This window comes from Danio rerio, chromosome 7 (genome assembly GCF_052040795.2).
Source record: "Danio rerio strain M-AB ecotype USA chromosome 7, GRCz13ab, whole genome shotgun sequence".
Classification (NCBI taxonomy): Eukaryota; Metazoa; Chordata; class Actinopteri; order Cypriniformes; family Danionidae; genus Danio; species Danio rerio.
The window spans coordinates 76316328-76330781 of NC_141027.1; the positions used below are offsets into that span (position 1 = coordinate 76316328).

General features: G+C 33.9%; 1 protein-coding gene across 7 annotated transcripts in view; it reads right to left on the minus strand.

The window, feature by feature from the left end:
* The window catches only part of kcnip4a (potassium voltage-gated channel interacting protein 4a), a 313734-nt gene that overhangs the window by 2024 nt on the left and 297256 nt on the right, over positions 1-14454 (minus strand). For all 7 annotated transcript variants that reach the window (XM_087262460.1, XM_087262464.1, XM_087262459.1 and 4 more), the window contains 3 exons: positions 6888-6957; positions 4519-4589; positions 2288-2395 (listed from right to left, as the gene is read on the minus strand). In XM_087262460.1, coding sequence (XP_087118586.1) covers positions 2288-2395; positions 4519-4589; positions 6888-6957 — 249 coding nt within the window. The remainder of the gene's footprint in view (positions 1-2287; positions 2396-4518; positions 4590-6887; positions 6958-14454) is intronic.

The window sequence follows — 14454 nt, forward strand, 5'->3', positions numbered from 1 at the left end:
GGGTTCAGTTTGTTACGTTTAGTTGTATTTGGTGTCACAAACTGCCAATGAAAAATATTCTCCAGAACACAGTGCTCTATATCAGTGGTTCCCAAACTTTTTGCTGTGTGCAACCCTTTCTAATAACTACAATAACTACATACACATTTTATTCTCTATACGTGATTAAAATAAAATATAATAAAATAGGTGAATTTAATGGACAAGCTTTTATAAAGTTGACCATTTTCACAGCTTCATGCATAGGTTGTAAATTACAATTTGTAATGCGATTTCTGTTTCTCTCTCTCTCTGTTTTTATCTTTTCTCTTAAAAATATGACATGTGAAGTTCACCCAAGATAAATGCATAAAAATAAAAGAATAAAATGTTCCACCATTACATACATTCTCTCGCGCACCCCTGGTTGTCAGACTGCGCACCCCAGTTTGGGAACCACTGCTCTATATAATGCAAACGTATTGTTACGTTGTGTTAATATTAGGGCCAGACGGAATCTGCGGTCGTTTTTGGCTATTTCTGCTGAGAATTTTGCGGAAAATCTGCAGATTTCTGCGGAATTGTTTTGGGAGTATCATAACTAAAACCTTAATATGTGAACTTTTAAACTTTTATTTATTGTTTAAAATGCAAATCCAATTAAATTCACTTTATTTGGTAAACAAAGCAAGTCTCTCATATAATATCGCTACTAAAAGACAGAAAATATGAATGTACAAAGTGAATTGTACATAAATCAGATGAACATTTTCATATTAGTCAATAATATTACTGTAATTAATTAAAAAACTGAATAAATATAGATTTACACACATTTAGTAAAGTAAATAACAGAACTAATGATGGGCTAAAAATCTGCAGAAATCTGCGCGCGAAGATTCCGTGTGGGCCTAGTTATTATTAACTTGAAATGTTAAATATAAAGTAACAGTATTTAGTCATTTCTTAGTTTGTATCTCCTAGTTTGGCCTTTTTTTTGTTATAATTGCTTTCATCTCAAAATGTAAAATGTTTATACTCTATAATATTAAATATATTATATTTATTTTACTATATATGACTTTATGTATGACTATATTTTAATTCTGACCATTGTTGGTTGTATTTATGCATTCATTCATTCATTCATTCATTTATTCATTCATTTTCTTTTCGGCTTAGTCCCTTTATTTATCCGTAGTTGCCACGGCGAAATGAACCACCAACTTAGCCAGCACATGTTTTATGCAACAGATGCAAAATAGCATACGTTAATGCTTTTAATTTACAGTGGGTTATTTATTAAGTATCTGTACTGTATATTACATGGGCCTGTTGGTTAGAACGGTTCTGCAGTGGTTTACATGTGTCAAATTGTAAAAGTAGACTTAAAAATATAAATAAATAAATAAACAACATCCTACTTATTAATAATAATAATAATAATAATAATAATAATATTATTAAATTTAATTTCTTAATAAACAGCCTTCCCATTTATTTATTTATATGATATATGAGATTAGAATACGCTTTTTGTAAATGATTTTATGTTGTAGAATAGAGTGCGTAATGTTCTCAATAATATATAGAGCAAACACTGGCCCTATATGTGCCATCTACATATATTTCAATTAATATGGAAAGCGAGTGCATGTTTTTACCAAAACTAATATTGGATTTTTTTTTTTAAATGCGTGTGCGTGTAACACAATATCATTTACATATAGAAATGATGGGGTTCTTCTATAAAGAGGTAGTTACTCCACCACGTTTAAAGCATCATTATGGTGTTTTGCACTATAACTAACGTGGCCCAAATGATGGATTTGCGACAGAGAAACTACGTGTTTTTGTAAACACTCGTCACTACATCGATGCATCATATTGTGATAGTCCAGCCGCGAGTTACGTTGTTGTTTGTGAAACACACCCCAGAGCATTATTGGTTGTTACATCCAATCAATTCACACTTTACAATAAGGTTTCAACAGCTAATGTATTCACTGTACTAACAAGAACTAATTATAGACAATACGTGTACAGCATTTATTAATCATAGTTCAACATTAACTAATGAATACATCCAAACCTATGCTTGTTAACATTAGTTAATGCGCCGTGAGTTAACATAAATGGATAACAACTGTATTTTCATTGACTAACATGAACAAATGCTGTAATAAATGTATTGTTTATTGTTTGTTCGTGTGAGTAAATGCATTGACCAATTCAGTGTTACTTCAGATTAATGGATTTTAACAAAAGGAACTCGGTTGTATACTACTTTTCTTCATGCGTACTGTACCTCCTTTGTTATATATCCATCTTTATTAATATCATAGAGGTTAAATGCCCAGTTAAGCTTCTCCTGAACGCTGCCTCGTAAGAGAATGGAAAGACCCATTACAAAATCCTGGAATACAATCAAACACATTGAGAAATCAGTCCAAGAATACAGAATAATCTTGCGTAAATACGTACAGCTGAAGTCAGAATTATTCAAATATTTATGTTTCACACTTTAGCTGATGCTTGATCTTATGCTATTTAAATGATTGAATGCAACATTTAAAACACTGATTTGAGGTTACATGTCTATTATGTGCATAGGAAAAAATACTTTAATAATCACATACACATTTTTTTCTACTCCCTGATGAGAGCAATTCTTTCATGCTCTTCTTTTCACATGAGCAATCAAGATTTTTAATTACCAGAAGTGACGGAAGAAGCCTTAAGCTAAACGACTACAGGACAAGCCAAGGTTTGTTAATAAAAACAAGACGGGGATGCTCTGGTTTGGTTTAATTACTGTATCTCAGAGCAGCAGCGAGGCTTGTTCGAGATTGAAATCCTTGTCATCTGCAAACTAAAGGTTCAGAGTTGCTAAAATGTTTTTTTTATTGTTTTTGTTGTTGTTGTTGTTGTTGTTGTTGTTGTTGTGTCTGCGAGATACAGACTGCACAAGCTTTTGTCATTCAAGACATTTCTGCGACAGGGGTCAACTTGAGGGGAACCTTTTTTTTTCATAACAGCTCAAACTGCGTTTGTTTGTGTTTCAAGAGTTCACACTTAGATATTGCTTGACAACTGTAAGCAGGTTTGGCATGCTGTCCCGGGAGAGAACCCTGAGCTCAGAGATCAGAGTCAATCATATCACGTGCTCCTCTCGAAATTAGTTTGAAAAACTTCACTTAAGCTGATGCATAACATGTAAAAGGCCACTAGCTGGGTTATGTTTTTCAATGTTTGCAGTAAAATAAATAAATCCCTGGGAATTATGGGTAATTTTTCATCAACTTTTAACTGAACATGGCATGGTTGTATTTACAACACTCAGTTGCCAACCCAGGGCCGGCCCGTGGCATAGGCACCATAGGCAAATGCTAAGGGCGCTGTATATCCAGGGGGGCGCCAGAAATGAGCGCGGTTCAGTTGGTTTTGTTTTCGATATTCCTGACACACATTCAGTTATAGACGGCAATAACTCAAAAAACCTCTTACCCTAAAAAGATCTAAAGTGTGTTTCCTACAAAAAGACAAAGCTGGTTATGTTTCACAGCTGTCTTTCTTTTTTTCGATTGACATTACGATCACTGCTCCATTTAAGCCCTCGCAATATGTGTTTAGCCGGGAGAGCTCGCGCTGAGAGGAGCTCTCAGTAAGGGACCGTCAGAAAAGTGCTTCTTCTTTTTTTTTCTGCTCCGCTCAGCTCGAGCTCTCCCTGTTGCAAAGGCTTAAGTGTGTGCGTGTGTGTGTGTTGGTGTGTGTGTTTGTTTGTTTGGTGCTGTCTATGTTTGTGTATGTGTTTAAATGAGAGACAGTGTGGTGCTGTTTGTCTGTGTGTTTATACAGACAGCTTGTTATAGCCTCCCCCCTAAAATATAACACTGTATGGCCCAGTTTCACAAACAGGGCTTAGATTAAGCCAGGACTAGTCCTCAGTTAAATAAGGCTATTTAAGCCACATTTAAAAAAAAAAAATGGCCTTAGAAAAATATATTACTGGTGTGCACCTGGAAACAAAAAATGACACTGATGTACTTTAAGACATCTCCCTGCAAGTTATTTTGAGTTGAGACAGCTCAAACATGCAATTTAATCTTGACTAGTCTTAAACCTTGTTTGCGAAACCGGGGGTTAATGGAAAGCATCGTCAATGCACCGTGATGCACCGAGATATCGAATTGAACCGAATCAAAGGCATGATAATCGTAACCGAACCAAACCATGAGACCAGTATAGGTTCACACCTCTAACGTCCAACCTTGAGGCAGATGGGCTACAGCAGCAGAAGACCAGACCGGGTGCCACTCCTGTCAGCTAAGAACAGGAAACTGAGGCTACAATTCCCACAGGGTCGACAATAGACGATTGGAAAAATTGGAGTCTAGATTTCTGCTGCGATATTCAGAATTCGGAAGAAAAAATATTATTATTGGATTATAATTATTGGAAAATATTTGAAAAAGAAAAAAGAGCTAATAATTGTGACTTCAGCTGTGTATGTGCCTGATGTTCGTTATTAGTTCTTACCTCAAAGCTGACCGAGCCGTTGTGATCTGTGTCGAATGCGTTGAACAGAAAATGTGCATACGTCGATGCATCTGAAAAATAAAAGAGGAACTGCTCAGCTCAGTCACCGCAATGTCATTAACTCATCCCGCAGCTTATTCTGCTCAATAACAAAGCAAATGCATAAGCTTAGCACAGACTATGATCTATTATACTATAAATAATACAAGCAGCGTGTGTATGTGAATGGTCTGGAATGAGAAGAGCCTCGTGAGGGAGATTTGTCACAATCCCTGACAAATAATGATGCGCAAACACATAATTAGAAAACCACTCGTCTGACTGTACAGTGGCACAAATCATGTGAGTCAAAAGAGAGGAACCACTACAGAAAGACCTCCATTCACAACAATGAGAGAGTGTGTGATTTGTGAGTATGTGTGTGTCTGAAATGTTTGGTGTTATGTAGTTGCTGCATAAAATAAAATAATATAATATAATATACTACAATATAATATAATATAATATAATATAATATAATATAATATAATATAATATAATATAATACAATATAATATAATACAATATAATATAATATAATATAATATAATATAATATAATATAATATAATATAATACAATATAATATAATATAATATAATATAATATAATATAATATAATACAATATAATATAATATAATACAATACAATAAAATATAATATAATATACTACAATATAATATAATATAATCAGTAAGTCACAGTATGTATACATACTTCAACTAATCAGTTTTCATGCTGTTCAGCCTTTTAATCTTAAAATGTGAGCAAAATCGCCTTTGTTGTCTTCACTTTAGACATTACGCTAGAGAATCATTCAAATGCTAGCTCTAAAGTGACGTTTGTGAATCATTAGCTTCAGATGCGAATGAAAGACAGAAAAAAAGTAGTTCCTCTTACAAAAGGATATTGAGACTCTACATGTTTGATTGCCTTTTTTATACACACGATTATGTCGTCGAACTGTTGTATAAATGTAATATAAAATTCGTAGCAGTGCAATATGGATGTATATTGTCACTTGTGCCAACGCACGCCTCCCACCAGTGCTGATATAGAGCCATATCGCACTATTACTCGTATAATATTCTCATATATTATATTATATTATTTTATATTATATTATATTATATTATCTTATATTATATAAAATCTTATGCTTTAGTATACTATAAAAAGTAAAAATTATAAAACACTAAACTGAATCATAATTAATAACTGTAATGTTTGCTTCATATTTCTGAGATTTTATCTGATTTTTATGACTGTATATTATATTACAAAATTTATAAAAAAGACTTTATAAATTTTTTCTTTTATAACATTACATTATATTATATTATATTATATTATATTATATTATATTATATTATATTATATTATATTACAAAATCAGTTATGAGTACATTATAAAAAGGACAAATAATTATGATGAATATCTCATAATTGCAACGTTTGCATCATATTTACTTATGACTAATGTTATTATAATTATATACTTTTTTATTATATATTTATATATAATTTATAATTAACATATATTTATATATATATATATATATATATATATATATATATATATATATATATATATATACATACATACATACATACATACATACATACATATATATATATTTAATTTTATTTAACATTTTTTTAAGCGTAAACATGATTTAATAAGTCTATGCAAACATTGTGTATTTTTACAGAAAAAAATCATAGACTTTCGACCAAACTCATATTTACTTAGATGTGTTACTTCACACTTCTGCGTGATTATTTCCAGACTTTACCTGAGTGAAAATTGTTTATCAGAATCTCCAATACCAACAAAAAATCAAATACAACATAAATGTTAGTTTATTTTATTTATATTAGTTTGTGTTCATATTCACAGCACACAACACAAGTATAAAGGAAACTCATTCATTCATTTTCTTTTTCGGCTTAGTCCCTTTATTAATCTGGGGTCGCCACAGCGGAATGAACCGCCAACTTATCCAGCATATGTTTTATGCAGCAGATGCCCTTGCAGCTGCAACCCATCAAAGGGAAACACCCATACACACTCAATTACACACATACACTACGGACAATTTAGCTCACCCAATTCACCTATAGCGCATGTCTTTGGACTTGTGGGGGAAACCAGAAACCCACGCATACGGGGAGAACTTGCAAACTCCACACAGAAATGCCAACTGACCCAACCGAGGCTCGAACCAGCGACCTTCTTGCTGTGAGGTGAAAGTGCTATTCACTGCACAACCGTGCAGCCCTATAAAGGAAACCGTTAAAGATAATCTATGAGTTGAAATGACACTCACCTCCCTGTGGGAAAAACTGAGCGTAAATTTCCTTAAATGTGTCTTCATTGACCACACCACTGGGACACTCCTGAAAACACACACAACAGACACTTCCATCACAATCTGAAAAGATATATACAGCATATGCATGTACATACAAATAGAAAAACGGCATCGTTTCTGAGCAATAAACGTATCTTGCATAGTGTGATGCATACAAATGTGTTTGATAAATGAAAGCGTGAAGCAGCAGATAAACACACTGTACTGGAAGTGCACTGAACGCAACAATAGCACATTATATCTCTCCTTCATTTCAAATAAATGAGCTCAGAGGCTTCATGTCAGACTTTATATTCTTCCAGGGAGATGTGAGATCATATAAACCTCAAATATGATCGGACTATTATTCAACACTGATGTCTGCATGTTGTTTGTTCAATATTATTTGATGACCTGCACTGAAAATGATGCGACCTTCTCAAAATGACAGAACAATGGTGCAATCTGCCATGTTTGCCCGATGAAATGCTCTTAGATGTTTTGCTTTAATAAACTCGTTAATGTGCGTTTCTTCAGAAATAATAATTGAACACATACGTTGTCTCTGAACATCGGCGGTGCAGTTTCTTTATTACTCTTCTTAAGGGAGTTGCGGTGGCTGATATCCAAGATGTTTGTTGAACTGAAACTTATTGTATTACTCTCAGGATTGCAGCAAAAATAATAGATGCTGTTATCCGAATCCGAATCAAAATCAAAATCAGAATCATACTTATTGAGAGTACATGTAGAAGGAAATCTGTCATGGTGAATTGGTGCCTGACTAACACAACATACATTTTTGTCATTTAATAATAATAATAATAATAATAATAATAAAAATAATAATAATAATAATAATAATTAGAGATTTAAAAATAATTCCATATAATATAATAATAAACAATGAGACAATACGTAGTTATCATACTATAGTAAAGTACTTTAATTAATTTGTTGTGGTAATTCTGTTGTTACTATGGTAATGCAAAAACTACAGTAATACTAAGAATTGACCCTGTAGTTATTGTAGTTTCTACAACTGTAGGGTATAATATAATACAACACATTAACAGTTTGTTACTGTCAACCATGCACGTGCACACATAGGGCTCAACCTGTGCAGTGCACATGCCCTTTTTAGTCTTCAAAATTTCATCCTGCACATGCCCCTTAAACAGTCTCTGCACGGTTCTGCTGTCAACTCTGTTTCTGCCAACTCTGTTACTGTTAATTCTGTTACTGTCAACTATGTTACTTTTAACTATGTTGTTCTCTTTTTTCTGTCAACTCTGCTGTTATCTGTTACTGTCAACTCTGTTATTGCAAACTCTGTTGTTGTCTATTACTGTCAAATCTGTTACTGTTAACTCTTTCAACTCTGTTGTTGTCTGTTACTGTCAACTCTGTTACTGTCAACTCTGTTGTTGTCTGTTACTGTCAACTCTGTTACTGTCAACTATGTTGTTGTCTGTTACAGTCAACTCTTGCTGTCAACTTGGTTACTGTCAAATCTGTTGTTGTTTGTTACTGTCAACTCTGTTAATGGTAACTCTGTTATTGTTAACTCTGTTACTGTCAACTCTGTTACTGTCAACTCTGCTACTGTTAACTCTGTTACTGTCTGTTACTGTCAACTTTGTTATTGTTAACTCTGTTATTGTTAACTCTGTTATTGTTAACTCTGTTACTGTCAACTCTGTTACTGTTAACTCTGTTATTGTTAACTCTGTTATTGTTAACTCTGTTACTGTCAACTCTGTTACTGTCAACTTTGTTATTGTTAACTCTGTTACTGTCAACTCTGTTACTGTCAACTCTGTTACTGTCTGTTACTGTCAACTCTGTTACTGTCAACTCTGTTGTTGTCTGTTACTGTCAACTCTGTTACTGTCAACTATGTTGTTGTCTGTTACAGTCAACTCTTGCTGTCAACTTGGTTACTGTCAAATCTGTTGTTGTTTGTTACTGTCAACTCTGTTAATGTTAACTCTGTTATTGTTAACTCTGTTACTGTCAACTCTGCTACTGTTAACTCTGTTACTGTCAACTCTGTTACTGTTAACTCTGCTACTGTTAACTATGTTACTGTCTGTTACTGTCAACTTTGTTACTGTTAACTCTGTTATTGTTAACTCTGTTATTGTTAACTCTGTTACTGTCAACTCTGTTACTGTTAACTCTGCTACTGTTAATTATGTTACTGTCTGTTACTGTCAACTTTGTTACTGTTAACTCTGTTATTGTTAACTCTGTTATTGTTAACTCTGTTACTGTCAACTCTGTTACTGTTAACTCTGCTACTGTTAACTATGTTACTGTCTGTTACTGTCAACTCTGTTACTGTTAACTCTGTTATTGTTAACTCTGTTATTGTTAACTCTGTTACTGTCAACTCTGTTACTGTTAACTCTGTTATTGTTAACTCTGTTATTGTTAACTCTGTTACTGTCAACTCTGTTACTGTTAACTCTGTTATTGTTAACTCTGTTATTGTTAACTCTGTTACTGTCAACTTTGTTATTGTTAACTCTGTTACTGTCAACTCTGTTACTGTCAACTCTGTTACTGTCTGTTACTGTCAACTCTGTTACTGTCAACTCTGTTACTGTTAACTCTGTTATTGTTAACTCTGTTACTGTTAACTCTGTTATTGTTAACTCTGTTATTGTTAACTCTGTTACTGTTAACTATGTTATTGTTAACTCTGTTATTGTTAACTCTGTTACTGTTAACTATGTTACTATCAAATCTGATACTGTCAACTCTGTTATTGTTAACTCTGTAACTGTCTGTTGCTTTCTGTTACTCTCAATTATGTTACCGTCAACCCTGTTACTATCAACTCTGTTATTGTCTATTACTACCAACTCTGTTACTGTCTGTTACTGTCAACCCGATTAATATCAACTCTGTTATTGGTAACTATGTTACTGTCTGTTACTCTCAACTCTGTTACTGTCAACCATGTTATTGTCAACTCCTTTACTGTCTGTAACTCAACTCTGTTACTGTTGAATGTTGCTGTATATTACTGTTAACTCTGTTGCTGTCAACTCTGCTACCGTCAACTTTGTTATTGTCTGTTACTATCAACTGTTATTGTCAACTCTGTTACTGTCAACTCTGTTAAATGCTCTATATTACATTTCAACATTATGCAGTATGTGTGTGTGTGTGTGTGTACCCCCCCCCCATCTCTCTCCAAACTGAACATTATATTTGGTAACCCATATATATTTATACGACACAATGATTACAGATTAAACTTTAAGACCTGCATTCATCAGTCCTTTATTAGCCACTTCCAGCATTCCTCATGTGCTTCCCTTGCAATGATAGATCAGTGAAAACAAAGTGAAATCACATCTTTAACAATACCTCTCCCTTGACGACAGATACAAAAGCAATAAAAGCAACTAATGTCTCTGTCGCAGGGAAACGCCGGCACTTTCTAATTTGTAGCATTGGATGTATTGTTTTAATTCACATGTTTGTACCGAAAGAACAGAGAAGTCTAATGTTCTTTTAACTAGTTTACTGAAAGCACGACGCCAGATTCTGACATCTATAAAACATTCAGCTTTATAAGGAGAAACAGATGAGCTGTAGCTTTATTATCGTATTCATCCTGCCTGCTGCGATTTAAAGTGAGTGATAGAAGTGTCATTTCTGTTGACATTCTGCGCATTTATGTGATGGAGACAAAACATCGCGCATCCATAGCAGAAAAGAAAGACAAATCTGATGTTTATGTCGCTTTGTGCTTATTTTGAGCGTCATCAACTGCTTTAACGTGACTTTTATTATGTGAAATGGGTCCTAAGCATTTATGATTTCAAAATATATTGTGACTATTAAGAATTATTATGGATTCTCTTTAAGAAATGAACAATTGTAAGGCGCCAGCCACATTTCTAAAAGCCGGAAGAGTGTCATTTGAACCGCAGGATTCAGATTAGATTATATAGTAGAAATGGCTATTTTCTAAATGATTGTTGTTGCTTTGTCCAATGGTTTGGCAATTGCGGTAATTATGAAAAGTGCTTTTAAATGTATCTATTTCAAGCAAGGTAATTGCAGAAAATTGCTTAGTTGTCCTTAATCCACTTATCCAAGAAAGATTTCTGCTGTTTTTTTTTTTTTTTGCCTAAATCATCCATTTCATTTAAGTGTTGAGACAAACCCTATTATGGGTTTTTGAAAATTACCTTCCAACGGTGTGTAACAAAGCTCTAAGTGAATGAAAACATCTGGCTGAGGCTAAAATCTGAGGCCCTGTTTACACTAGTGCATTTTAGTTTTAAAACGGCGTTTTAGATCAAAAACGATCCGCGTCCACACTAGCGTTTCACCTGGTGTTTCTGAACATATCTCCGTCCACACTACGCCACCAAAAACGTACATCACATGACCATTCGCGCACTCTGGGCATGCGCGTTCTAGTATAAACAGAAAGCATGCGTCTCGCTCGGCATTTGGTTATTGTAAGTCAACAAACGCCGGTGGAACAATGAACACGATGGCAGAGAAAGCAGAAGAGGTATTTTTGTGGACAGACGATGAGGTCGAGTTGTTACTAAACGTAACAAATGAATAACTGCACAATGGCACCTAAAACAGACAATAGTGCAAACAACGCTTCCATTTCTGTGTCCATGCTGTTGTTTACAGTGAAGGCTGGTCTGCTGTCTTCCGGTAGCGTTAAAGTTATGTGTTATGTTCATGTGATAGGGGCTTGACGAATAAGGGAAAGATATGCAATGACACAAAAGCCCCAATCAGGTAGCGAATCTCAGCAGCCCCGCCTCCATATTCAGATGTCTCTGTTTTCCCCCATCCACACTGATACGGAGCAGCAGCGTTTCAGAATGAAAACGGCCTCTCCAGTGTTTCCAAAACGCTCCGTTTTCAGCACTCGAAAATTTTGGCGTAGTGTGGACGGATGGCGTAACGGTAGCAAAACGTATGCGTTTTCAAACTAAAACGCATTAGTGTAAACGGGGCCTAAAGCTGCTCCTTGTCTTATAGCTCTATAGTCAAATAAAAGAATTGACCCAGAGTCCTTTAAACTATTCACCATTATTTTGAAACTTTATCCAAAAAACTGAAGCTCCTCTTTCTCAAACATGGTAACAGATTGTGATTACAGTAATATAATAAGAAACACTTTCTACATGTTTATTATATCTTAACATTTACTCTCAAAGAAGAGTTTGAGACTTTTTTTATTAGATATACTGTAGTCTATCTGTTAGAAAAATAATTAATTGCATAAATCTTAATACAAACACTGAGTGTTTTTTAGGGTTTTAAAATGTGTAAAGTTTCATTCCCTTAGTTAAAGTATTTTCTTCTTTGTTACTTAAAAATATATATATCTATAACACTTGAATGCATAGATACATTTTCTGAAGGATCATGTGACACTGAAGACAACTTTAGTAAAATTCAACTGTACTATCACAATTAAATTTAATATTGATTGATTATTCAGTTAACATGCTATATGCAGCACTTAAATAAAAATACAAGCATACAATAATGAAAAAAATTATATTATGCAGAAAAAAGTTTGAGCTGTTTGAGCAATTTTGGGAAATTTTGCTCTAGTAGATCAATAAAGGTCATGCAAAATAATCTGTTGACAGTGGATTTTACCAACAACTAAGTTTATTCTTATAAGTAATGGTTGCATTTGTAAGATAAAATAAAATAAAAGTAAATAAAATTAAATAAAATTAAACAAAAAAACAAACAAACAAATAAATAAATCTTCATACAGACTTTTACTATGCTGCACTATATAATAAATAAATATGATATTTCATTCATTCATTTTCTTTTTTCAGCTTAGTCCCTTTATTAATCTGGGGTCCCCACAGCAGAATGAACCGCCAACTTATCCAGCAAATGTTTTACGCTGCGGATGCCCTTCCAGCTGCAACCCATCTCTGGGAAAAATCCATACACACTCATACGCTACAGACAATTTAGCCTACCCAATTCACCTGTACCACATGTCTTAGGACTGCGGGGGAAACCAGAGCACCCAGAGGAAACCCACGCAAACACAGGGAGAACATGCAAACTCCACACAGAAACATCAACTGACCCAGCTGAGGCTCGAACCAGCGACCCTTTTGTTGTGAGGCGCTACCTACTGCACCACTGCATCGCCATGAAACATGATATTTGCTTTGCATAATAAATAAAATAAAATAAAACAAACAAAAAATAAATAAATAAATCTTCCATTTAGTCTTTTTATATAATAAATATATTTAATAAATATAATTAATATTTGTTTTAAATAAATAAATAAATAAATAATTAAATAAAATAGAAAAAATGTCCCTCATTAAATTTTTTGTTGCGCTATATAACAAATAAAATAAATACATACAATATTTGTTTTATAAAATAAACAAAAACTAAATAAATAATAAAACAAACAAATAAGTAAATAAAATAAAAAATCTCCATTCACTTTTTGCTTTGAAAAAAATAAATATATTGAATATCTGTTTTATATAATAAATAAACAAAACAAACAAAATAAAGAAATGAAAAAAAAACATAAAAAATAAATAAAAATAAATAAATCACCATTTAGACTTTTCCTTTGCTGTGCTATATAATAAATATATTTAATATTTGTTTTAAACAAACAAGATAAAATAAAATAAATCTCTCCTCCACTCAGACTTTTTTTCTTTGCTCTGTTTTCCACGAGTTGAATTAGCAGTGAACTGAAAGCAAAACATGCCAGAGATCCTCTGATTGCGCTGAACTCTCATGCTTCAGTAAGCTGAAAACATCTCTTCATTACAGCGTGCGCATCTTAACCGTGTTAATGAACCTGCAGGCTTGATAACGTTGAGAAGAGTTTGGCACTGACGCTTTTGCGAAGAAAGCCACGCGTGTCTCTTTAAAGGTAATTATACGGCTTTCCCTCAGGAGACACTGGATGACAGCAACACGAAACAATCCTTTTTAATTAAGCAGAGCTCACTGAAACAACATACACACACACACACACACACACACACACACACACACACACACACGCACACTGCTGTTTTTAATGTCAGACATGTGAAGTGCTGGATTAGACCAAAACAACTGCTTTCATGTTTTCCAGAGCCTGAGGTAATTGGTGGTGCCGAGGACACTTTTCACACCGGGTTTGATTATTTATGAAAACTCTGAATGGAGACCGGTGGGTACCTCAACATTTAAATGTGGGTGTCATGATAATAGTAAAGGAGCATTTGGGAATGTTAAGTGGAGTTTCAGTTTCAGTATTCCTGTCATACCGACTGTGCACCCGCTTCGAATGTTATCACTTGATTGAATGGGCGTTATCATTAGTGGTTATCAGCTGATAGATATGGGCCGGTAGTGGCCTTCTGCGCCTACTGGTAGACTCAGAAGGCTGTTATCATCCATCGACATGGTTAATCAGCTATACTAATATAGAAGACTCCAGATGCAGATCTGTTAACTTCCGGCTGCAGCCGTATGCAATCAATAGCTAATT